The sequence below is a fragment of the Myotis myotis genome, unplaced genomic scaffold (genome assembly GCF_014108235.1).
Source record: "Myotis myotis isolate mMyoMyo1 unplaced genomic scaffold, mMyoMyo1.p scaffold_m19_p_17, whole genome shotgun sequence".
Classification (NCBI taxonomy): Eukaryota; Metazoa; Chordata; class Mammalia; order Chiroptera; family Vespertilionidae; genus Myotis; species Myotis myotis.
Genome location: NW_023416321.1, coordinates 15,631,134 through 15,657,654, shown reverse-complemented (window position 1 = coordinate 15,657,654; position 26,521 = coordinate 15,631,134). Strand labels below are relative to the sequence as shown.

The 26,521-nt window shown below is 49.2% G+C and overlaps 1 protein-coding gene across 2 annotated transcripts; it reads right to left on the bottom strand.

Annotated features, from left to right (window-relative positions):
• Nucleotides 1-223: 223 nt before the first annotated feature.
• Nucleotides 224-25,161, bottom strand: RAB5C (RAB5C, member RAS oncogene family). Of its 2 annotated transcripts, XM_036339780.1 has the most exons (6): nt 25,010-25,161; nt 4,827-5,082; nt 3,157-3,308; nt 2,837-2,959; nt 1,634-1,727; nt 224-1,128 (listed from the first exon to the last, which is right to left on the bottom strand). In XM_036339780.1, the coding sequence occupies exons 2-6, from the start codon at nt 4,990-4,992 to the stop codon at nt 1,013-1,015; spliced, it is 651 nt and encodes a 216-aa protein (XP_036195673.1). In that variant the 5' UTR covers nt 4,993-5,082; nt 25,010-25,161; the 3' UTR covers nt 224-1,012. The 2 variants fall into 2 exon arrangements, with proteins under 2 accessions (XP_036195673.1, XP_036195674.1); XM_036339781.1 differs by lacking the exon at nt 2,837-2,959.
• Between the last annotated feature and the right edge of the window lie 1,360 nt (nt 25,162-26,521).

Genomic DNA, 26,521 nt, shown 5'->3' with positions numbered 1-26,521 from the left:
GATTCAGTTCCAGGTCACTCTTCACTCCCATGCTATTAGTACTGGTAACAGTAAGGGCCTCTTTTTCTTGGTTACCAAGACACCAGTCAGTACCCCCTCACTGGGAGTGAGGGGGCAGCTTTTGTTTAACAAGATTCAGTGGTCCATTTTAAATTAACTTCAAGTAAGCTAGAGAGGATGTAGTCTGATAAATTCTGCCAGAGAAAGACAAGACAAGCAGGAGGTCAATCCATTGGCTGACTATATTGACAAGATACTGATTGGTTACATGTTGAAGAAAACATACAATACAAAATACAGAAAAAGTTGGTTCCATTCCCGCCCACTCCCCCCTTACCCACCCACCCCCAAATACTCATCATCGTGATTTGGTCAGAACAGGGCTCAGAGCCAGAGGTCAGGGTGACCAAGGATGAGGGGGATGGGGTGGGCTGTGGGCAATGGGTTCATGGCTGTCACAATAATGCTGTGGTTTCTCTCCCAGCTGTGTGTCAGGGGTGAGGGGGGACTGCAGCCTGATGCTAGCCAGCCAGCTAAGGGAAGAGCTGTCTCTCCCTTCCCTAGCCCCTAGGGCCTGCCCCATGGCCCAGAACCAAGCACACGCCAAACAGTAAGGATATGGATGCTCTTGCTGAGCCCGATTAATCAGCAAGAGGAAAAAGGGTTACTGCTCCAACCCCTGCCTCCCCATGTATAAGGGCGGGGGACAGGAGCATGTGGTTACGAAGGGAGAGTGGGAGAACAGCAGAAAGGGCAGGTAGTGGGAAGAGATCATATATATTAAAAAAGTGACTTAAGACTTAAAATTGAATTAGTATTTTTACAGAAAGGTGCAGGTGGAATAACTCACTCCGGCCTATGAACAAAATTATATGGAGAAATCATGGTGGACCCCCTCCCCCTGCCCCCTCCCCCCATGGTGGCCCGAGTAGTTAAGTGCGATTGGTTAGAGTGGATTCCAGTCAGGTTGTTCAGGCGGAGGAGGTGGGGGCGGTGGGCAGGCAAGGGGGGCTCAGTTGCTGCAGCACTGGCTCCGGCTGGCTGGGTTGTTCTCCTGGAGGTCCACACCTCGGTTCCGGCCCGGAGCACCAGCTGCATTCTGGGGCTCATTCTTGGGGAGCTTCTTAGCTGTTTGGGAGAGAAGGAAAAACGTGTTTGTGGGGGTCCTCTAACACTGTCTCCCAAGTCCACTTGAGCAGAATCCGGCATATTGAGGGTTTCACTTCTGTGTGTCAGGTACATGCTGAGTGTTCCAGGAAACTGAGGCAAAGAGAGGTTAAGTGACTTGCTGAAGACCAGAGTTCTAAGTGGAAGAGCTAGAACTTGAACCAAGCAGGTTGACTTCAGAGCTAAACGGGCTAAAAAACCCTAAGTAGTGGGTAGGATAGTGATATTGGGTTTCAGGTGGGTGGTAAGCTTAACAGTAAGGAAGTGAAATGTTGAGACTTTAGTCCAAGTTTTAGAAACTTCTGGGATGAACTACCTATATCTGAGTTAGATGAAAAAGAAAAAGATTTTATCAGAATATTGAAAATAGCGGAAGATCTGTCGGTGAAGGGACTCCACAGACATACTACAGAACAGCAGCCCAGTGCTATAACTCAATGAGAGAAGGAGAGGAGAGGTACCTTACCTATTGCCATGAAAATTTCATTCACGTTCATTGCTGTCTTTGCTGATGTCTCCATGAACAGCAAACTGTTGTCATCTGCATAGGCTTGTGCTTCCTGATTTGGATGGAGGTGAGAAAGTGGGCGGGAGGAAAATGTTGAGGATGTTGAGTTGGCAGGGGCTGGGGCCCAGAATAAAATATCTTCCCTGGTTACAGAGCCTTGTACACAATAGAGACAATGCAGGGGTTTTCAGGCCTGTAGCCTTCCACTTTGGGTTCCTCTGAGACATGGGCACCATACACCGTTCCCCACTTCAGATACAGCACCTCTCAGCTCACAAAACATTGGCCGATGTTTTACCAGGTGTCCCTATGCCCATTCTACCTTCTCGCTCTTTAAAATCACTAGGCTAAGAAATACTTCTAGAAAGTTACCCTACAAATACAGTTGCACATTTGAACAAAAACAAAGAAGTATGGCCCAGCTGGCGTGGCTCAGTGGTTGAGCGTCCACCCGTGAATCAGGAGGTCACGGTTTGATTCCCAGTCAAGGCACATGCCTGGGTTGCGGGCTCAATACCCAGTGCAGGAGGCAGCCAATGATTCTCTCTCATCATTGATGTTTCTATCTCTCCCTTTCCCTTCCTCTCTGAAATCAATAAAAATACATTAAAAAAACCACAAAGCACAGAAGTATGTACATATTGACAGCATTGTTTCCAATCTTTTGCTATTACAAACAACCTTAAGTTTGGGACTGGTAAAAAAAATTAAATATACAGTATGCAAAACACATCCCCATCTATGTAAAAAGGGATTTACACACATTGTGCATATTTCTAGAAAGACCAGAAACTGAGGAACTTGGGGGAAGGGAGACTGAGTTTCTAGGTTAGAGACAAATTTAGTTCTATATACCTTCTTGTACTATTTAAATTTTACTATGTGCATGAATTACGTGAAAAAAGTATTTCTTTTACAGTAAATTTCATTTAAAAGTTTACAGAAAAATAAGCAGAAACTTTAGCTATCCATATGCACACATACCCTACTGCCAAGAAACAAGGAGAGACAATTCCTTTCAGCCCAGGCTCGAGTCACAGAGGACAGCAGATAAAAGCGCCCCTGCTGCCTCCCAATGTCACCCTTCCTGAAACCCGAGTAGCCTGGGGAAAGCCATGCAGCTGGCTTACTCCTCCCCCGTGTCCTGTCCATCCCCCACACCTGGAATTCCACGGCTCTCTTGTTGGCCAGGTCTGCCTTGTTACCCGCCAGGGCGATGACGATGTTGGGACTGGCCTGCCTCTGTAACTCCTTCACCCAGTTCTTGGCCCGTGCAAACGTATCCTGGGGAAACAGGGCCGGCATGTCAAAGGGACAGAGGAGGCACTCTGCCCCGGCCACGCACTAGAGAAGCTCCGATGGCAGAGCCAGGTGTCCACAAGGTCACCAGCCTGAAGGCTCTGGCGAGACACCCCAAACCACCGAGGAAATCTGCCCAGACCCCGTCCAGAAACAAGGATCGAGAAGGGAAAAATCTTTACTGTGTTGGTGATGTCATAGACCACGATGGCAGCCTGGGCCCCCCGATAGTACATGGGGGCAAGGCTGTGATACCGCTCCTGTCCAGCTGTGTCCCAGATCTCAAACTTGACTGTTGTGTCGTCCAAGCAGACAGTCTGTGTGAGGAAGGCCGCTGTAAGAGGGAAGGTGGTGTTACCAGGCAAGGAGGAGCTGGGAAGCCATCCCCACATATCTCCACTGTTGCATCCGGGGTTCTGGCGCTCAAAAGCCTTCTGCTGAGCTGGGCACAGAAAAGCAGCCTGCGAGGACAGGCGGAGTTTGTCTTTTCGTACATGTGCCGAGGGGGCTGCAGAATGTACAGGCTTTAGAGACCACACTGGGCAAGGGCAGAAGGAAAGCCTGCTTGCACCTCGCCATTTCAGGAGCGCTCTCTGAAGAGGAATACAGGGGGCAGGAGACGAGAAGCCCAGGGGAAACCTGACTCTAAGCTCAGCAGGGTGGGCCAGGCCCACCCGCCTCCTTCCTCCTCCTCCCTCCCCTCAGAGAGAACAGTCCAGCTGGAAACCTCCCGAGTCCCTGTTTGCTCCAGCCCAGGGGTGTCACTGGCCTTCTGTTTCCTGAGGACACTCACACACTTAGCTGTGCTGGGGACGCCTGAGAGTACACGCTGTTCCCCTGCCCGGAGGAGGCTGGGTGGCCAGCTTCCTAACCGCCCTGCCACCCAGGTGCACTGGGCAAGCCACAACCCCCAGCTCGGACCCTGACCCACTCTTGATTGACCACCGTGTGGCTTGACCTTCAGGTAACACCTGACCCTATCTCTGTCCTGAGGAGGCAGGGGAACATGCAGCACTTGTGTATATGCTTCAAGGGGAAGTCCCAGAGCTGGGACAGGCAGGTGGGAGTCCCCTTGGCCCCGGGACCCATCAGAGGATCCCAGAGGACTCTGTTTTTTTAAAGCCTGCTCTCCTGTCTGCCTCCCCGCCCCTCTCTGAAGACACGGGGCATCACCCCACTTCCCCTCTCCGGCTCCTGACTCGAGTGCTGAGGAGGCAGCAGAAGACTGCTGACACGGCCCATTCTGTTTCCAGCTGCCTGGAAACCTCCTACCAACCAAGAGGGTAGAGAAAAGATGACTCAAGCCCAGGGTCGGCCCTGGCCCCTCAAGGTTTGTACTGGCTACAAGGCAAGAGGCTGAGTTCAGACCTTTACAACCTAAATGCTGACCACTGGGAAATCAAAGAGGCTCTTCACTCAAGAAAGAGTAAAGGTCAGCTTCAGAAATGCCAGCCACTCACCAGGCCATTTCCCCATTTTGGAAAGTGGGAGAGGCCAGGGCAGATGCACGGCCTGGCAAAGTAAGAAGAACCCACAAGAATCCAGACTCAGCCTCTCCCTTCCCAGAGGCTGGGTCGGTGGAAGGGTCTTCGCCAAAGCCACGCAAATAATAAAGAGGCAGAACCAGGAGAGGAAGTAAGTTTTGACTGCCAGCTAATTCTCACTAGAAGCTTCTTGGGACTTAGGCATGGAGACCAGCTGTTGGAATTTGTTTCAGGACCCAGATGAGGAAAGGTGCTGCCCCCTCCCCAGGTGTGCTTAGTCTCTCTGGGCAGGCAGCTTCCTTCTCCTCAGGGCCAAGGCATCTCTTTGGCCCTCCTGCGGCCACCCCTGCTCCCTTGCGTCCACTCACCTCCAATTGTGCTCTCCTGGTACTCATGGAATTGTCCCTTGACAAAGCGGAGGACGAGGCTGGATTTGCCTACTGCAGACTCCCCCAGCAGGACCAGCTTAAATTGACAGATCTTGTTCCCAGCAGCTGGTCCATTGGGTCGTGCTGCACCTCCCCGACCCGCCATGGCCCGTCCTGCTGTAGCGGTACCAGTGAGCTTGAGGGCAGGGGCCGGTGCTAAGCAAAGAGGCACTTAGTGGGAAGGGGGGGCCTCCAACTGCAAGGGAGAAACCAGAAATACCATGTTAGTCCAGAGACTATTGTGCAGTGAACCCTTCTTAAATCACAGGTCTCTCCCTCTGCCCTCCCTGCTGACCTGGCTTCTGCCCCAAGAAGTTAGGAGAAGAGCCCTGACTAGGCTGTACCACACATGTATTTGCTCTACAACCATCTGAGTGTAAAGAGAAAAGTGGTCTCCCAACTTTAGGCTCATGCTTCTGAGCAAACACACTCACTTCCCTATCCCAAATGTGTACATTCACATACAGATAGACACACACAGGAGAATGGGCACATGTCAGCCTGGTGACAGTGGAATCAACACACTCTTTGGGTACCAAAAAAACTGCCCAGGAAGACATTAGGATCTAGGTCAGTGATGGCGAACCTATGACACGCGTGTCAGAGGTGACACGCGAACTCATTTTTTTGGTTGATTTTTCTGTTAAATGGCATTTAAATATATAAAATAAATATCAAAAATATAAGTCTTAGTTTTACTATGGTTGCAAATATCAAAAAATTTCTATATGTGACACGGCACCAGAGTTAAGTTACGGTTTTTCAAAATGCTGACAAGTGGAGCTCAAAAGGTTCTCCATCACTGATCTAGGTCAACAAACAATGAACTTGTAGTCTGGTAGCTAAAATCACAGCCCACCTCTGGGCAAAGCCAGAGGGAAGCCAAGCAGGGCACGGGGAGTCCCGGGAGAAAGTTCCTCAACCTTGTGGGCGCTCAGGGACCAGGGCCTGGCCAAGTGCAAGTTATTAAAATAGTCATTTTGTCCTGCCATCTTCAGAAGGACTGACCAACTTTCTCAGTGTAAGGCTGGACTGTGCACTGGAATCCAAGTCTCACCCTGAGCCTCTTCCCACAGTTCTCTCATTTTTATGGGCCAGAGTTTCACACACATTAAAAAACCAAACACACACCAAAGCCAGAGCTCTGCTGGCGGTCAGAACAGGCTGCCAAACTTCTCTTTTAAATAGAGACCTCAGTTCCATTCTCTACCGGCAGAGAAAAAGGGTGACGCAGAGGAAGAACAAGGGGGAGTTGTGGGAGGGCGCGACAAACACGGGACACCAAGACCTGCACCCCCAGCAGCTGGTGTTCCAGCAAGGACATCTTAGTCACTCGGTCTGTGATAGCTTTGGAGGTGTAAGCTTTCTTTATTTAAGTTTTGGAACGGCAAAGGATGAGGAGCCTATCTTCAGAAGCCTCTAGAAGAGGTACATTAAAAGCTATCAGAACATACACAGTGCTTTACAAAGAAGTGCTGTGAGTAGATATCATGTCCTGAACACTGCACACAGAATCTGAACTCAAGTTGCAAAGGAAGGATTTGGAGGAATGGAGTGTATGCAGGAGGGGTCTCTGGAACAGGATCCCACGGAAGCCCTGCCCTGCCCTGCCCTGAGCAAGGGGAGTACATTCCCGTGCAGTCAGGGTAGGACGGGGGTGTACACGAGCAGGGGGTGTTTGTAGGAAGCAGTGGTCTGCATGGTGTGAGAAGCTGACAGCAAAGGGTTTGCTTTGTGCAACCTCAAATCGCTTTTCATGTCCAAGTTCTCCCAGCAACATGTTTAAAAAGTGAGCGTCAGGAAGAATGATTCACTAACCAGGAACAAGGGCTTCCCTTCTGGGCAGCACCAAAGGAAAAGAGGCTTGAAATGGGGCCACCTCTTTCCCAAGAGGACAAGGAAGGAAGAATGAAGGGTGGAGGGAGGGAATCTCAATTAGGGGCAAGAAGTGCCAGTTTTGAAATATTTTATAGTTTAAGGTGCCTTCTCTTCTCGCTCCCATCAATGGTTTTGCAAGACTCGCTGGCCTTTGAGACAGAGTTGTGCTTCTGGCTTCTCTGAGATGCCTTCCTCAGGATGCCTATGTACATACTGGGAATTCAGAGTGCTTACCAAATGAAACAGTTCTCAGAGACAGCTAACATTTACTGAGCACTTGCACAACCATTGTCTACTCTAACCTTTAAGACAAAGGCTTTTCAGATGAACAGCCTGACATTCAGGTGTTAAATGCTCTGCTCAAGGCACCCAGCATACAGATGACAGAGCCTCGTCCACAAACCTAGGTTGCCTGCACGCTCATTTGCCTCCCTGCCATTCTCCCTGCTAGGAAGACAGATGGAGACAATGCCCACCATTCTCCCTGCTGGGAAGAAAGGTGGAGACAATGCCCCCCTCCCCTCGTGTTGGGTTTTGGGGGGCTGGGTGAATGAGACACACTTCTGGTGGCTTCAGCAATCACGGTGATCCTCCCTCCCCTGAGTACTCCCAACAGAGGGAGGAGCCACTCAGGGCCACAGCAACAGAGGGAAACCACGATGGAATTACAAGTTGGTTATTACCATGAATTCACCTGACAGAGTCTTGGCCAACCAGCAGTGTGGCTGGGGCACTAGAGAAGGAGGTATGAACGAGTGGGGGAGGGAACCAGATAATGAAGTCTCTGATTCCAAAAATCAACAAAACAAAACCCCACAGCAGTAGGGACCCTGGCTACCAGCACCTACAAGAAAAATAGAGGTAATATCTAAGTTTTGTCCCTGTCCAACCAGTGGGTTTCCAAATCTGCCCACATAGAATCTGATTTTTTTTAAAAAATGCTTGCAGTATTTTTTTTTAAATTTTTATTGATTTCAGAGAGGAACGGAGAGGGAAAGAGAGATAGAAACATCAACAATGAGAGAAAATCATTGATTGGCTGCCTCCTGCACGCCCCACACTAGGGACCAAGCCCACAACTCTGGCATGTGCCCTTGACCAGAATTGAACCAGGGACCCTTCAGTCTGTAGGCTGAGCCAAACCAGCGAGGGCAGAGTCTGATTTTTTAACAAGTCAGAAGGACAGGCAAGTAACGCTTATGCAATGGTTCTCAACTCTGTCTGCACATCAAAATCACATGTGCAGCCAGCCCCTGGAGGTTCCGGTGAAGGTTTGGAGGTGTGCCCGGTCTCTGTATGTTTTAAAGTGCTACAGGTGCTCCGCCTGGCACGAACTGGCTGGTGATATGTTCTGCCTGGATGCTGGTCCTGCCATCCAGGCCAGAGACACCTCAGTAGGCACACCCAGCACTTTTTATGGCCTGCTGCCTCGTGGTTTTCTTGGCCCCACTTGGTGATCACATGAACAGAGTCGGAGAACCCTGCCAGACGGGAAAGCATGGAAGCGGCTGATTTTGCCATGAAGGGCGCATCCAGACAGGGGGCGTCTAAGACAAGAGAGGGCCACACCCAGAGCCCCGGGAAGCGTTATGCCCTCCCCTCGGAGCAGGTGAAGTCCTGCGTGGATCTGGACTGCCGCCTAGGGGAGGGAATCTCACTGTGGGAATCCTTCCTCCTGGACCAGTGGCAAGAATCATCCACGGGTGCCATCAGCTGATGGAATTATAACCAAAAATGGCACAGTAAATGTCTTCCTTCAGACAAAAGTCAGATTCTCTTTAAGAGATCAAGTTGTGGCTAAAGTTTCTTATAAGATACAGAATGGGCCAAAGATATTTTAAAAAAACAAAACAGTTTATTCAACACCAAGAAAAATACATGAGTAGGATAAATTTCCTCCTAAATATTTTCTTTCTTTTTTTGTTAATCTTCACATGAAGATATTTTCCCATTGATATATATATTTTTTTTAAGTGGAAGGGAAGGGAAGAGAAACATCTATGTGAGGGAGAAACAGATTGGTTGCCTCCCGCACACAGTTGAGCCTGCAACCGAGTTCATGCCCTTTACTGGAATCGAACCCGGGACCCTTCAGTCCAGGGGCCATGCTCTATCCACTGAGCCAAACTGGCTAGGGCACTCATGGATATTTTCATGAAGCTGCTGAAATGGGTACAGCGTTGGACCCATGACAAAGATGCTCTTTGCCGTCACCTGCTTCCCCACCCTCCCAATCAGAACCATGGTTTGTTTAGAGGCCACAGATAACGAACACTATCCTAACCTCACTTCTTCACAGGGAATGAGGATGAATGCAAGCACTAAGGGGTCTGCTACACCTTTTACCATGATGCATATGAAAGGGCAGAAGGGATCCAATTTTCTAAACACTCTGGCCCTGTGAACAGTCATAATGGGCAGATGCCCAGCCAGTTCTGGGGCCACGGGTGGGAGAGAAAGAGAAAGAAAAAGCAGGACACTACTCTTCCTTGCTTTGGGTTCCTCTGCTCTGATACTACAGGTTAGTGGGTCTCAAACTTTTTTCATCAGAATCGCCCTGGGCTTTAAGAAAGTAACCCTGGCCCTGACCGGCTTGGCTCAGTGGATAGAGCGTCAGCCTGCGGACTGAGGGGTCCCGGGCTCCATTCCAGTCAAGGGCATGTACCTTGGTTGCGGGCATATCCCCAGTGGGAGGTGTGCAGGAGGCAGCTGATCGATGTTTCTCTCTCATCGATGTTTCTGACTCTCTATCCCTCTCCCTTCCTCTCTGTAAAAAATCAATAAAATATATTAAAAAAAAAAAAAGTAACCCTGACCATTGGAATCAGAATCTCTAGAGGTGGAGTCTCTTCTCTAGCCCATGAAGTCACCCACTTCATACTTTGTGTCCTTCCTGGTGAAAGGGTGAGCAATTCCAGCTGAAGGGTGTCTCTCACGCTTCCTGTTTGCTTCAGCGACTTCCTCTGACAGTCCCAGCACAGCTTGGATGGTGAGCCGATTAGGAAAACCAATCAGACTCTGTTGACCAGAGGCTGGGTTGGAGCCTCACTCTCTCAAGGTTAGCTGGAAAGGGGCATAGGGGCGGGCAATGAGAGCCAAGTGACCTTGCCCAGCCTGCCCTGGAGGCGGCTCTGGCCAGTGACTCTTCAGCTGCACTTTACTCCGGAAAAACGCATTCCTGAATACTTAACAACACAAGCACTGGGCTAGAGAAGATGATAAGCAGAAGCAACTTGTTAGCTAAAGAGAAGGAAACACGGGACACAGGAGGAGAGGTGATCCGCTTCAAAGGCGGAGGTGGAAGGCATGTAAAAGCTCAGATCAGCTGGGGGATGATTTACCCACAGCTCTTCCTCAAAGGAATCACCACACCACACACAGGACCAGAGGGCAGACCCACAGCAGGACTACCCAGGCCTCTAGCTGGTTGCAGACCCTGAGAAAAGAAGAATCTGAAGCAACACAACCCCTGAGCCACATGAAGTATCCACTCGCTATTCCTCAGCACAACTAGCAGGTTAGGACTTGGGAGACTGAATTGGGTTTGGTTAAAGCCTGGCTCTACCGTTTATTAGCCAAGTGACCTTGGCCAAATCAGACGAGCAACTGCTGTCAGCTTCAGTCCCTTCTCTATAAAATGGTATCACCAATCACACAGGGTTGTGGGGAAGGTTAAATGAAACAGCGCATAGCATAGTACTGGGCTGAAGGTAAGGTTCCAACGAGGGGCAGGTTTCTTACACTAAGAAGCTAACTAGTTTTGATTCACTAAAAAAGGTCCTTGAAGACCTAATCTTCCTCTTCCCACGACAGAGGAGGAGATAAGGTGAGGCCAGGTGAGCTGCTTAGGGTCACAGCCAGATGGTGGCAGAGCCCAAGCTCAGGACTCTTAACTCCCCCATCAGACATAGAAAACCCAAGAATATTACTAATACCATTCCACCCACTAAGAGGAACGGGGCTGCCACCTTCTATGTGCACTTTAATAAAATGTGTCCTTTAAATATGAAAAAATGAGGGTTTTTCCATAGGACCTATGTCCCCCCTGGAAAGTATAACAGAGGAAGCTTGGCTGGAAGTCAGGTTGAGATTTAAGAGGTGCTCTGATGGGGTGTATCAAGCCAGGGTTGGGGCTCCTCATCCTACCAGGACGTAGGGAGCTTAGGGAAAATGGCAGCAGGAGAGGAAGGGGTGCTGTCCTTACACAGCCACAGCAAGACGACTCTCTTTCCAGGGGGAAGGGAAGTAAATCATTCCAGAGGGGGACTATGAGTGAGCTGGGTCCCCTACCACAGGGACAGGCCCTTGAATCTTCTCCCAGCCTCCCAGTTCTCTTAACTGGGATCGGTTTCCTCTCACTCCCCTCCCAATGATAAGACTCTGCTGAGACTGCGTGCCTGAACTTGCACTAGATAACACATCAAAGCCCCCGGTGGAGTCCACAGAGCTCTAGCTGAGGCACCAATGCCTGCAAAAGGGACCAGTATGCGGGAACACCAGGAAGCTTAAATCCTGCATTCCCATGACCAAGTGGTCCTTCGCCACAATGTCCAGGCTGAACCTAGAGCTCTGCCAGGAGTCAGCCAGGACAGAGCACAGCTGCTTCTGCAGCCCCTTCCTGGGTGCGGGAAGGCCTGATGGGCCACTCAGGACTGATGCTAAGCTGGGTTAGGTGAAGGCGTCTTGAGGGACTGATCCCCAGCTTCCGGATGCCCTGCCCCAGCAAGAACACCACGGAATCGTTCCCTGAGCTCCAAGCTGCTTTCTCAGCTCTCGACAACAGATGGGTTCCCCGGGGAGGCTGAGAGAAGCAGAGTCAGCACTAACTTCAAGCCAAGGATGGAAACCTCCAACCCCTGTTCCCTCTCCTCCTGCACCCACAGGGAGGAAGACTGCTGGGAGGGACATCTCCACGTAGTTGCTGACACAGCTTGGTCAGTGTGATCTACCCGTACTGTCCACAGAAGGTCCCCAGGATTCATGGGCTGCTCTAGGACTCTCACTCACTGGTCCTGGTGGACAACAGAGGAGCCAGGCATCTGGGTAACAGATTAGGGAGGAAGGCCAGTCAGACAGGGGACAGCCTGCAGTTGTCCCAGCAAGGCTTGTCCTGCCTACTGAGTGTCAGAGGCACCAGGGCCCTAGGCCCTAATAATGATATTCCCAAGAAATTATTCTCCCTAGAGGTCCTGGTCTCTGACTCGGCACAACTCAGTCAGCAAGGCTGTGGCAAATTTTCTGGTTCCAACTAGGACAGCTCTATGACACCTCAAGCAAAAGCTCATTTGAAATGTGGCATTTTCTGCAGCACAAATCAACACACACATCCAGCTACAGGGCATGGAAGGATGGAACTGAGGCTGTGCGATGTCTCACATCCGCCCCCGCCCCCCACTCTTCACCTGCCAGTGCCAAGTGAAATGCTAAGAAGAGCCAGCAAAGGCACAGGTTCTTCCCCGGCCCCAACCCATACCTGCCAGGGTCCCAGGCTGGAGCACAAGCTACGTGAAAGCCAGTCAGACAGACATAGGATCCCTGCTGATTCACAAGCCTCACAACCATCCTGGGACTTCATGAGTATTTGTTTTACTCATGAAGTTACTATTTAATTAGGACAGTTCTAACTGGACTCTCATCAATGCAGGGTCCACCTTCCCCTCTGTCTCAGGAGGAACTCGTAGGGGCCAGGAGTACCAGCCAGGACAGCTATTACTTCTGCTGCTGCCCCAGGCTCTGAAAGACTCTAAGAACCGCCGCTGAGGATCAGTGTCATCAGCAGCACCTGCTCATCCAGCCACTCATACCAACAACTGCAACAGACGCCTCTCATAAACCTTTCCTGGCTTTACAAAAAACGAAAATTACAAGAAAACCAATTTACTTCACTGCCCTCTTTGTTTTGCCCTCAGCTCCTACACAGACAGCAGAAGACAGAGGTTGTGTTTGAGAGGGGAGCAGAGAAAGAGAAGTGGGTATCAGGTACCAGCAAACCAAATTCCTCTTGCTCAGCTACCACACACACTGTGGTCAGAGGCTGCCCAAACAACAAATGAGGCCAAAGTTCCCAGTGTGAAATCTGAGGGACAATGGCTGCTCTCAGGAGCCAGGGCGCCAAGAACAATATTTTAGGCCAACTTTTTCTTTCTTAACTTTTGCTGAACAAAATGTAGAATGGTGCCAGGTGAAGAAATCAGGCAATGAATGGGCCTGAACAAGTTTCAATGAATGGATCACATTCTATTTCCATGGCCCCAAATTTTCAAAAGATTATCCTGAGTGGAGGGGCTGGAGAAGTTGGGAGGTTTGGGAGTAAGGAGGTGAGAGAAATTAAGGACATTGTTGCAGATGAAAAGGGTCACAAAACAAAATTCTTGAAGGCTGGACTATGTGGGTTTCTTTTGTTTTAACAGCACACATAACATCAAGCCTGACACACAGTAGGTGCGCATAAATGTGATGAAACGTCCTGGCCGGTGTGGCTCAGTTGGTTGGAGCATCATCCTGAACACCAGAAGTTGGCAGGTTTGATTGCTAGTTAGGGCACATGCCCAGGTTTTGGTTTTCCTGGTTCGAGTGGAATATCATAGGCTGCCTCAAGCACCCCCCTATTTGGGATCAAGCCTGCAACCCAGCATGTGCCCTGACGGGAAATCATGAGAATAAAACCTGCTACCCTCTGGTGTACTAGACGATGTTCCAAACAGAGCCATACAGGCCTGGGTCATCGATGTTTCTCTCTCTCTCTCTACCTTCCTCTCTCTAAAATCAATTAAAAAAATAATACCCCTCCTTTAAAATAAATAAATAATAAATAAAAAGTGATGAAGTGAGCCTGAAATATAGGCCTGGTTAGGTTTGGCAAGTAAATGGGGCAGCTGAAAGCTTAAATATATACCCATCTGCCAGATGGTTCAGATCCCCAAAGAGAACCACCGCCCAGCAGAGGAGCTACCTCACTATCCCAGACAGGTTCCTTCTGCACACGGGTGAAGAGCACAAGTGCTGGAGTCAGACAAACTGCAAGTCCTGGAGCCACCTTTCGACCCCGTGTTGTGTCGCTGAACCCTTTTCCCCACACGCGCAATGGAGAGAATAGTATCCATCTCCCTTCCAGCTGGGAGGAGGATGCATGGACGACTCTTAGCAAAGGGCCTGGCTCAGAGCAAGCATTCAATGAACGTTCAAAGGGCAGGGATGCCCCTGCCCCTCCAAGTCCCTATGAAAGAAGTGGATTCTTCAATCGAAACCTTCAGGTACTATTCACAAATTCCTTTTGTTTCCAGTTTCCCTGGACTCCATTCTTCAGTGTCCCTCATTTGGAGAGAATTCTGAATTGGACAACTGCTATGGTCTGAATGTTTGTGTCCACCCAAAATCCTCGTTGAAATCCTAACCCCCAAGTAATGGTATTGAGAGGTTGTGCCTTTGAGAGATAAGGCCATGAGGGTAGAGACTCTCATGATTGGGATTAGTGCCCTTTTAAAGGAGACTCCAGAGAGCTTCCTTGACCCTTGCATCATGTGAGGACACAGTGAGATGTCGGCAGTCTGCAACCGGAAGAGGGCCTTCATCAGAACCTGACCATGCTGGCACCCTGATCTTGGACTTCCAGTTGCCAAAACTGGGAGAAATAAATTTCCTTGTTTATAAAGCCACCTAGTCTGTAGGATTTTGGTATAGCAGCCCCAACATTCTAAAACACCTTTCACCAGTGTCCTAGAAAAAGGACCAGATCACACCTAACATCCTGTGTCCTGTCAAAAACCCTAACCTTGTATTCTCTGAAGACGGGCTTCCAAAACCACAAAAATGGAGGGAGACGACGCCATCCAAAAAAAATCAGCACTGAGTTGAAACCCTGAACCACGCAAACTATGGCCCCTTAAAACAAGTGCCCCCCAAAACAAAGTATCGTAAAGCCCAAACGCCCTCCCTTTCATCTTAAGCCTCACTCAGGAAAGGGAAGAAGCAGTTCAGCTGTGGAGAGGGGGAGGGGACGGGACTAGGGCAGCTGACAAAGAAACCAGGGTTCCTTTTAAAAACCAGCTGAAAATACTAGAGGTTTGGAAATTGGTGTCATTAATCACCAGTCTTCTGAGTAGCTCAAAGAGCGATTTGATGACTAGGAAAGAAGCCAGGGTTAGAGAGGCCACCCACGCCCTCCCCTGTGCCTGGGTGCTCCTGACAGAGCCCCCTGAAGGGGACACACATGGAGCTATGAATAGAAGGCAAGAGACTTGTAAACCAACTCCCGTCAAGATTCCAACTTAGTGTTTCCAGTAAGGCTCAAGTTGCACGCCTTCAGAGGGATGACAGTACAATAGAAGGATTTAAGCTAGTCAGTGATTCAGGATTACAGCTCACCGTGACAGCCTGCCGAGAGCCTGCCTAGAGCCATAAGCCCTGCACAAACCCTCCCATAGGGATGGTCCATTTTTGAATGGCAGGGAAAGAATGCCGGCCCAGACTTACAGGGACTCTCTTATGAGACCCAGAGTCCTGGAAGGTTTGGCTGGAGAACTTAGTGCCTGAAATAGAGAACGATTATTACCTCATCATCCCAACTGGATAGTAGACTCCAGAGTAAACACCAAATCTGGCCATTTCTGGATCAAAGCGTTAGGCGGGGGTATGAGAAGTATGAATGGGTGAGCAGAGAAGCAATAGGCTGCTACTGGGATCAACTCCCAGGATTCTCACACAGTGGATTTCTTTTTTATTTTAATCCTCACCAGAGGATATGTTTTTTTATTGACTTTAGAAAGAGAGGAAGGGGTGGGGAGAGGGGAGAGGGAGAGAGGGGGAGGGGGAGAGAGAGAGAGAGAGAGAGAAAGAGAGAGAGAGAGAGAGAGAGAAGGAGATACAGAGTGCTGTAAGAGAGAAATATTGATCAGTTGCCTCCTATACGCACCCCAACCAGGAATCGAACCCGCAAACTTTTGGTGTATGGGAGAATGCTCCAACCGAGCCCCCCAGCCAGGGCGCACATAGTGGATTTCCCAGGTGCAGCTCCCCACCTTACCCAGCACTGGAGTCTTCAGTGACTGTGACTAACCATCAAAAGGAGAAACAACTTGAATCCACCCACATATCTCCACGTTAACATATCTAGAGGAAATGTTTGCTTAAAAGGCAGTGGCCTCAGAGAGACAGCTAATTCTAAGACTGGGGCAGTGCTGAAAAGTAAGGAAGTGCTCAAAAAACGAAAACCAAAAGCCCTCACTATGAAAGGGGTTAGTCAAAGAGACCTGAAAGACTTCCCAATGATCAAAACTGGGACAACTTGAGCAATAAAATAAAGTAGTATTGGATTATAAACCCAAGTGTATAATAAATATCCATGAGTCCATACTGATGTAAATAACTGGATAAACAAATGGGAGAACAGACAAACCTCTTGTGTACAAGAATTCCAAATAATCCGTGTAAATACCCTGCCCTTAAGGAGAGGAGCATAACTCACCACTCGTCAACTGTGGGCTACACAGAGTGACTTCCATCCAAAGGGGACAGTAAGAAACGGGAGGAGAGACAGCAACTTTGCAGTGAGGCAACCTGCCCAGCACCACTTCAGCAGGTGACTAAGGCTGACATTCAGTGATAAAGCATGTTGACTGTATTTAGCCTTGAAGGACGTGATGAGAATGGCACTTTACCTATGGTCTTCCTCCCAAAAAACCCACAGTCATAACCCAATGTAATCGTGAGAAAAGTATCAGACACCTGACTAGTACTCCTCAAAACTGTCGAGGTCATAAAAAACAAGGAAAATCACCCTGGCCGGTATGGCCCAGTGGCTGGACCTCCCGTGCACCAAAAGGCTGCCGGTTCAATTCCAGGTCAGGGTACAGGCCCAGGTTGTGGGCTCGATCCTTGGTGCAGGGCATGCAAGAGGCAGCTGATTGATGAAGTTGCGCTCTCACATTGATGTTTCTCTCTCTCTCCGCCTCTCGCTTCCTCTGTCTCTAAAAATCAATACAAATATTAAAACAAAACAATAAGTCTAAGAAACTGTCACAGCCAAGAGGAACCTAAGGAGATATGACAGTTAAATGTCATGAATCCTGGACAGAAAAAGGACATTAGATAAAAACTAAGGAAATCTGAATAAAGTATGGACTTTAACTAATAATGTATCAACACTGGTTCATCAGTTGTGACAAATGTACAATACTAATGTAAGATGTTAATAATAGTGGAAACTGGACATAGGAGTTTATGAGAAAACTGTATTTCCTTCATAATTTTTCTAAAAGTATTCTGAAATTAAACTATTATTCATTAAAAAAAAAAAAAAAAAAAAAAAAGGCAGCCCTGGCCAGGTGGCTCAGTTGGTTTGAGTTGGAGTGTCATCCTGTATACCAAAAGGTTGCAGGTTTGATTCTCAGTCAGGGCACATACCTAGGTTGGGGCATGTACAGGAGGCAACCAATCGATGTTTCTCTTTCACAATGATGTTTTTCTCTCCCTTCCCTTCTCTCTAAAATCAATAAAAACATATCCTCAGGTGAGGATTAACAAAAAAAAAGAGGCAGCAGCTCATCTTGTGACAAAAAAAGATGCAAAGACTCTAGTTACCGTAAACTCATGTTCATAAAGATGAGTTAATTTTATCGGGAGCTAGGCTGAGGGGTAAGTAGATAGGGTTTGGTGGGAGCCCTGGCAATAGTCAAGGTGAGCAGCCCAGCCAGCATGGCTCAGTAGCTGAGCATCTACCTATAAACAAGGAGGTCACAGTTCTATTCCTGGTTAGGAATAGAACATGCCCGAGTTGCAGGATCAATCCCCAGTAGGGGGCGTGCAGGTGGCAGCCGATCAGTGATTCTCTTTCATCATTAAGGTTTCTATCTCTCTCTCTCCTTCTCCCTTCCTCTCTAAAATCAATCAATATATATAAATATATCCTATATAATAGAGAGGTAATATGCTAATTTACCATCATGCCCTCACAAAGATGGTGGCACCCAGTCCCCTCAGCCCAGCCAGGGGGGCAGCAGGTGTGCCTGCCGCCAGAGTCCCCCAGTCCCCTCAGCCCTGCTGGCAGTGAATTTTCATGCGACCACTACCTTTTAAAAAAATCCTTGCCCAAGGATATGATTATTTCTTTTAAATCATCTGTTCTCAGGGAGCAGGCCTAAACCAGCAGGTGGGCATCCCCCAAGGGTCCCAAGACTGTGAGAGGGTGCAGGCTGGGCTGAGCCCCGCCCCCCCCCCGCCCCCCGTGCATGAATTTTCTAGTATATCTATATATAGTCACACACACACACACACACACACACACACACACACACACACACACACACGGTCTAGGTGAGCAGAGAATAATACCCAAATCCTGCAGGTACATAGCAGGGGAGTTTAAAGGCCACATTGGTAGGTTACAGCTGCTGGTGCCACTTTTTTTTTTTTTTTAAGTAGTTGGAACTTTAATACCTTTGCCTAGTTTTGGTATCAAAATAATGCTAGTTTTATATAATGAGTTAAGAAGTATTCTATTTCCTGGAAGAGTTTACATTCCCATGAGTACATTTTAAAACATTATTTAGTATAATTTAAATACAATGAATGTGCTTCTATTTTGTGTATGGTTCAATGAATTTTGACAAATGTATATAACCAGGTAATCACCACCACCATCAAGATATCAACATTTCCATTAACTAAAAATATCCCCATGTTTCCTTTTACAGTCAATCTCCACCCTCCCTGTCCCTTACCTGGGTGCCACTTTCTTAAGTCCAACCTCTCAAGAATGAGCCTTATGCAGATGTGTAGAATAGCACCCACAGACCAGAGTTAAATTCACTTCCACTGACCCCTGGCCCGGGGTCCCTGATGCCTCACCACACGCAGCTGCAGAAGCACATGCTGTATAAGTGAATCAAGAGGACTGTGGACAGCCAAAGCCATGCCACCCTTCTCCTGTGAAGCCTTTCACTGGCAATGGAGGTATGGAAAGCCGCACTTTCTGGAATTTAGTTTGTGACCTCTCCCCGCCTCCTCCCCATCTCCTCGATCATCTACACCTAACACTCATCCTATTTACCTGTTTGCTCTTCTACCTGTGAGCCACTTTCTGGTGGATGGCCTGAAAAAACAGCATGGGCTTTGGGATCAGATGGATGAGTGTGAATTCCAGGTCGCCACATCCAAGACGTGTGAACTTAGGAAGTGTGTTAAGTGAAATGGGTAGGCATTTGCTTCAGGGGCAGATGGGAATGTCTGCCCTTAAACAGCCCCAGTGGAAGTTACAATGCTGAGCACCTTGGCAGGACTGAACACACTGATAAAAACATGACATGATCAGTGCCCCTACAGGGCTCCACACAGGACAGGAGGTAGACAAGGTGCAACTGGAGGAAAGCAAAGGGAGGAAGAAAGCCCTTAGCCTACCTCAGGGAGGGAAGGCTTCATGGAGGAAGTGACATTCTAACTGAGCATTGAGAAAGGAGGGAGGTGGGGCTCCCAGGCAGGTGAAGTGGAGAAGAGCCTTCCAGGCAAAGGGAAGAACACACAGAGGTGGGGCAAGGAGGGGCTGAGCTGCACAGGAATTCCAGCACAGACTTTTGGTTCTGTCCGCTGCTCTGCCACTTACTGTGGTGTTCCCCACGATAACATAGGGATTAAATGCAGTATCTTCCTCCTGGGGCTATTGTGAAGACCAAAGGAGTCAATACATGGGATGGCTCTGTAGTGTCTGGCACATCCTATATAATAAAAGCCTAATAAGCAAATTGTCCCCTCAACCAGGAATTTGACCAGGGGGTAGGGCCGGGTGGCCAACAGCCCACAGCCCTACCCCAGCTGGCGGCGGCGGCGGCGGCGGCGGCGGCGGCGGCGGCGGCGGCGGCGGCGGCGGCGGCGGCGGCGGCGGCGGCGGCGGCAGCAGCAGCAGCAGCAGCAGCAGCAGGCAGCCGGGGGAAGGAAGGCCCGGTCTGGCAGCTGGCAACCACTAGGGACCCTACCTGTGCACAAATTCCATGCACTGGGCCTCTAGTATGACATAAAGCTCAAGCAGTTTAGCTTTTACTTGATTGTTGTTTCCATATACAGGAGATGGGGACATTCACTCTGAAAATGAATCTCTTATTATAGCAGGCTATTAATGCAGAGGACACCCTAAGAAATATTCTAATTCTCCTCTGCCAAGGCTCTTCAAGGCACTCTCACCTGGATTTGGGGACATCCTAATTTACAAATCCTACTGGAAGCAGTCCTTCTCAAAAGGCCTCAATAAATGTAACCCAGACTCAAGTTAGGGGGGAAAAGGCCAAACTCTAGGAATCTGGGAATTGAATCCAAAGAAATCTGCTGTAACCAAAATATTGTCCTCAAGTTTCCTGTTGTAGCTATATTCATTCAAACTTTGCATTCCAATTTATAATAGATCCAGGACTGTTTTAAAATGAAAATGCTTAAAACTGAGTAAGATTGGTCCTGGCTGGGTAGCTCACTTAGTTAGAGCAGCAACCCGCTACGCCAAGGTTGGGGTTCGATCCCTGGTCAGGGCACATACAAGAATCAACCAATGAATGCATTAATAAGTGGAACAACAAACTGATGTTTTTCTCTCTCTCTCTCCCAAATTAATAAATAAACAAAACAAAAAACTGAGTAAAACTGAAGTGCCTACAAGATGCAAGACCTCATCTGGTCTATGGCTCTGAGTATCCACAGCACATGACCCCAGTAGGATCCGAAAACCCCAGTGGGAGAGACATAAGCATGGTCTTAGTTAACACTGTATTCGGTAAAACAGAAATACAACCCACAGCAGTTCTGTTTAATATCTATGAAACAAGAAAATATGTGAAACCGTCCAGCAAAGGATTAGCATCACAGCGATACTTGTTAAAAATGTTGAATCAGAATCATAGGGATGAATTATCATGTACCTTCAAAATCCCATGGACCTGTCCTGGCTGGTATGGCTCAGCTGGTTAGAGTGTTGTCCCATGCACTGAAGGGTCACAGGTCTGATTCCCGGTCAGAGCACTTACCCAGGTTGCAGCTTTGGTCCCAGTCAGGGCTCCTTCTTTTTTTTTCTTTTTTTTAAAATATATTTTATTGATTTTTTACAGAGAGGAAGGGAGAGAGATAGAGAGTTGGAAACATCGATGAGAGAGAAACATCGATCAGCTGCCTCCTGCACATCTCCTACTGGGGATGTGCCCGCAACCCAGGTACATGCCCTTGACCGGAATCGAACCCGGGACCCCCAGTCCGCAGGCCGACGCTCTATCCACTGAGCCAAACCGGCTTCGGCCAGGGCTCCTTCTAGAGGCAACCAATTGATGTTTCTCTCTCACATCAATGTTTCTCTCTCCCCCTCTCCTTTCCTCTCTCTCTGGGATCCATGAAAAAACATATCCTGGGGTGAGGATTAAAAAAACAACAACCCCGTGGACCCACAAATTTGTTATTTTGTTGAGTATCTATTCTGTGCCAGGGACTGGACTAGCCCCTTTACCTCTTGTTTCTGAATCTGCAAGATATTCTGTATCCCCATTATACTAGAAGAAACACAGGCTCAGCAAAGTCAAGGAACAAGCCCAAGGCCATGCAACTGGTAAGTGGGGGAGTCCAGATGGCACTGAAGTAGTTTGCCCTGGAACATACAATTCCAAGGTCTGACTACTCTAAAGCTCTCGTGCCTTTCACCCCATCACACTACCTCTCTGTTTACAGGGCAAGGGTTAGAAGAAGAAAGTTCTTTCTAAGAAGTACTTGCTTGTTGAGGCTGAATTAAATTTATGTAAATATTGTTCTCTTTCCATGTAAATTCTAGTGAAAAGAGCTCTTGGTGGAGAGCTACATTCTTCCACTTACAAGCAGTAAGCAGCACCAAAGGGGAGTCAGGGGGCTAAGCAGAAGCCAGCTCTGCTGGTTCCCCATGCCCGTAACTCTGTCTAGAGCAGTGGCTCCCCACCCTTTTTTGGCCTTGCCCCACCTAAGCATCTCTAAAATCCTGATGCCCCTGCCCTGTGACATATAATTATTTTTTTAAAAAAATACATTTTATTGATTTTTTACAGAGAGGAAGGGAGAGGGATAGAGAGTTAGAAACATCAATGAGAGAGAAACATCGATCAGCTGCCTCCTGCACACCCCCCACTGGGGATGGGCCTGCAACCAAGGTACGTGCCCTTGACCGGAATTGAACCTGGAACCCTTCAGTCCGCAGGCCGACGCTCCATTCGGTGAGCCAAACCAGCTGGGGCTAATTCTTATTATTCAGAAAGTGAACTCCTATCCATGTGGCAGAAGCCTAAAAGGCCATTAATGTGCTCTAAACAAGCTTCCAAAGAACATGGCATCCATGAAAGAGAAAAATAAAAGAACGAAAGGACAGCTGAAGTACTGAGGAAGAAATCACTAAGAAATTGTTAAAAAAAATAATAATATGAAGTGATATGAAAAATAGCAAATAAAGTTTCAAAACGTGCAAGAGAACTGAAATGCATAAATACGTCACAATATATATTTATATACTGTATATGAGGCCCCTAGAACCATAAAAAATGCAAAAACATTCACTGTTACTAACTCATTCTCGAATTGCCCCCCTTAAAAACTCAAACTGCCCCCCTGTGGGACGTGTGCCCCATGTTGGGAACCACTGGTCTAGAGGGATCCCGGGGTCCACTCTCTTTTACTTTCATTTCCTAGCCATCATGACTTTCAGGTTCCTACAAAATTAATGGCATGCAGATATCAGCAAACTCTTGGCCCAAACAGAGTAGGGACAAAGGAGTCATAGCTGCCATGGTCTCCACAGGCAGAAGAAAAGGTGGTCAAGAATGAGGCTAGGAGGGGAGGGTAGGAGAGAGGACAAAAACCAGAAGCAGAGGATCCCAGTGATGCGCAATGCTAGAGGGGCTGTATTTGGGCCACTGGCTGTTCGCTTTGCATGTTCATTCCTTTAACAAACAGACCGAAGGAGGGCCCACTATTAGGGAAGTCGAGGCACATTGAATCCCAAATCCCAAGTCCCGGCTCAACCACTTTCCAATTGTATGTTCCAAGGGAAACTACTTCAATTCCTTCGGTGGCATCTCTGAGGTGGAGGTACAAATCCCACTATCTCCCAGGACTCTTAATGAGGAACATGTGTGAAAAGAACTTTGCAACTTGAAAAGAACTTCTGAAAATTAGTTACCACCCTTCTGTAGTATAAAGGCAGAAAAAGGCTTACTAGTGGTAAGAGGCAAGAGGGGAGAGGAAGGGCATCACAGAGGAGGGGCTTCTACCCCACACAGAGCCCTCTCTTTTTGCCAAGCAGTGTCAGGTCTCTTGAGATGTCTGGATGCCAGAAGTGGCTGCCTAACCACCCGGAGCACTGGTGCTTTCCTTGTCTCTCCGAAAGAGACAGCGTCTCCTTCAAAAGCCGACTACAGAATCGGAGCTGGGAGAGCATGTCCCGACAACGAAGGTCCCCTCAGAAGACTGGTCAGCTTCATCCTGAGACTCCCCGAGTTCCAGAAGCCACAGCCTCCTACTAAGGAGGTAAGTTTGGTCAGCAGGCCTGGTGAGCAGTCAGGCCTCCCTGGCTCTGCCCTCAGAGGCACAGGCTAACCAGGTTAAGAGAAACTAGGTTGCCTGCAGAAGTCTCCAGTGACCCTCCAAAGAAGCCCAGATGGATAGAGAGCCTGTGATCTGACTGTTGATCCTAATAAGGAAGGTGCTTCTATTGTCCAATGAAAAATGAAGTAAGTGCATCCAAGGACTAGCTCAAAAGTTTGTAGGAATCAGACACTGGTGACAGTCCAGAAGCAGTCAAAAAGATCTCAAGGCAAAAAAGAAAAAAAAAGAAAGCAACCACCCCTTGTAAGTAGCATCCAAGGGCAGTAAAGATAGGCTGGAACACTGAAGAAATTCCCAAAGATAGCGTGGCCTTCCCTCCCTTCCTTTGCTGTAGATAGCCAGGGTCAGCCGTGGCCTCAAAGAGTCAGGCTGCTCTCATTAAGGTACAGTCTCTGGCCTGTACTTTGGTCACATAACAAAGAACCTCCCAGCTAGATCTGAGGCAGCAGCCATTTCACACACCTAAGTCCCAAGCAATAGAAAAGGATCAGATGTCAGCATGGGCTGTCTCTTGGAAAGGCTGGGGGAATCAGCACTTTCTGGCTTGTATGGACGTTCTTTGGGCTAAAAAATTAGCACACGAAGAACCCAAAGGTGCCACTGTGATCTCCATTTATTCTTCTGTAATCTACAATCGGTTCAAGCCCAGAAGGGACTGGAGATGTCTGGAACTAGAAGTGGCATCTACCTGTTGATAAGGGAGGTATGTGTGTGTTTGGGGGCGTGGGGGGAGGTTTGAAAGAGATAGCCCAGGACCCTTGAATTCCAGGCTCTTCTTTTTTTGTCTTTTTTTTTTTTTTCCTCCTTCCTAAAGACCAGCAGACAGCAGTCCCAGGAGGAGCAGTCCCTCTGAAGCAGCTTGAAAACCACTCACATGCTCTGGAAGGACAGTCCTGAGCCTGGAGCAAGGAGGGAGGAGGAGAGGAATGAGAAGATAATGAATGGGCAGGTCCACCCTGAGCTGTGTAGCCAGAATTGAGCAAACCTCAGCTAAAATGTTCAGAGGCAGGAAGGGAGATACGCTCATTGGATAACACAACTACAGAACAACATAACTAGGGGGCAGGGCTGGGGTCGAGGGGGCAAGACTAGAAGACAGCTCATTCCTGCTTGAACTCTGCTGAGATCCTGGTTGGCGCTCTGGCTGGAGGAAAGAGAGGAAGTAAGGAGTTGTGCGAGCCTGTGCGGTGTGGCGGTCGCACCCAGGACCCCCCAACCCCCCGCCCTTCCAGGAAATTGACACAAAACCCCTCCAGGATTGGAGAGACAACTGTTTTTGTGGGAAGGGGGAGAGGAAAACGGCGACAGACAGCACTCCCCACCACCTCTAAAAGAGAAGGGAGACAGGTTCCTTCACACCTGGCAAAGGTTCCTCCAATTCTGGGAGCAGAGGGAGCGGAACTTAGGGTCTTTCCCTCCCACACCCGGACTGGACAGGCCAGAGGGGAGCCAGGAGAGTTTCCCAAGGCGCACGAAAGGCAGGTAAGGGAAGGAAAGAAGAGCTCCCTTCTTGGCCTGACGCCTGAGGAACTCCTTAAGAGGGGGCTACGGGTCGGGGGAGGGGTCAGTCTCCCTCTAAGCCGGAATGGGCGGGAGGAAGAGCTACCCCGAAGACATCTCAACGCGAGTGGGACACTGGGTCCCGGGACGGGGACACTCACGGCGGCTTTGGGGCGGCGGCGTTACTTGGGGCCAGGGCTCGGACCGGCTCCACTCTTCTCCCCCCGGCGGAGTCTCCGGCCTCCACTTCCGCCTTTCAGCGGCTCCGGATCCGGATCTCCATCTCCGACCCGCCCCTCAATACTTCAGGTGACTGACAGGGTGGAGAGACCAATGAGAGGCACTCTTGGCGGACTCGAAGGCGGCGCCCTTGGAGGGCGCGGGAGAGGCGGGAGCGCACGCGCTAGGGACGCTGGGACTTGTAGTTCGCAGCGCTGGGAGGAGCCCGTGGCCACCAGGGTCTTGGGCGTAGGGTGGAGCCCGCTCCGGGCGAGGCGGAGCCGGCCGGGAACTTTTTAAGGCCCGGCCTGCCAACCGCCTCACCGCGGGTTCCGGGCGCCCCAAGGAGAAGCGGGTGGCGGAGCGTTGGAAGAGGGCTGAAGGCTGTTTGCAGAATTGGGAGAGGAAAAACATGGTGTGAATGAGGCTGTTTGGTCCGATCCTGAGCTCTCGCTAACCCGGAGAAGGCCGTCTGCGCTTTCGGGCCAAGTCAGCTCTGGGAGCCCGATTATTGGGGACATTCTGTGATGGGGAAGGTGATGGAAGCGCTGTAGGAAGGGTTCCCTGGAGGCTTCTGGGTGAGATCAAAGCGAGAGCTCCTGCCACTGTCCAGCGGTGAACTAGGACCCTCCTCCTTTGGCTCGACTCCAAAACACACCCGGACTACCTCCTCTGCCTTTGCCTGGCCCCACACACAACCAGGACCAGCTCTTGTCTGATGCCAAATGCAGAGCCGGACCGCTTCTGCCTTGTCTCTCCTCATCCACAAATACGGATTAGAACCACTTCTGTTTGCCCCCACCTCGCCCTCTCCGTAGGCATCAGGGCTCTTGTCTTTTCTGCTCCCCACAATATGGATTTAGGACCACTTATGCTTCTGCCCACCCTCTACTCCCCAACAAAGACCATACCTCCTCTGCTTCTGCATCTCACCCCTTGGGACACTATTCAAAACCTGTATGGAATCAAAGCTCACCCAGAGACAGCTGTGGGCATTGTTCCTACGACAGCAGCCAACACCAATCATACCCTGCAGCCTGAATCAAACTCTGGGATAACTGGCCACAAAACTGTTCACAGCTTATTTCCATCTGGTGTCCAGGGTGCCTCTTTCTAACAACATTCCTAACACTCATCCCCTCCACTCCTGCAATGGTCATCAGATAAATGGAAGCTAAGAGGGAAGAAAGGGCTTAGGAGAGCAAAGAGGATGGAGCAGAGTAGGGTTCCTACTAGTTCTTGGCTGGTGACAAGATCTTCCCCCAGTCCCTGCTGTACCTGGCCTGCAATAGGTACAGGATCAATGGGGAGTTCCATGGCCACCTTTCCAGGCCTGGAGGTGAGGCTGAGCCTGGACTCTGTTCCCCCACATACTGTGTCTGAATCTATGGCTGTGACTGGGGAGGGGAGAGGAGGGATATAATGGCCCAGAGTGACTCATTAAGATTTCTGCC

Coding starts and splice junctions, on each gene's coding strand:
- RAB5C (XM_036339780.1), bottom strand. CDS start 4,992: ATGGCGGGTCGGGGAGGTGCAGCACGACCCAATGGACCAGCTGCTGGG. Junction 2,960..3,156: donor TCTATGACATCACCAACACA/GTAAAGATTTTT, acceptor CTGTTTCCCCAG/GATACGTTTGCACGGGCCAA. Junction 1,129..1,633: donor TGAAATTTTCATGGCAATAG/GTAAGGTACCTC, acceptor TCTCCCAAACAG/CTAAGAAGCTCCCCAAGAAT.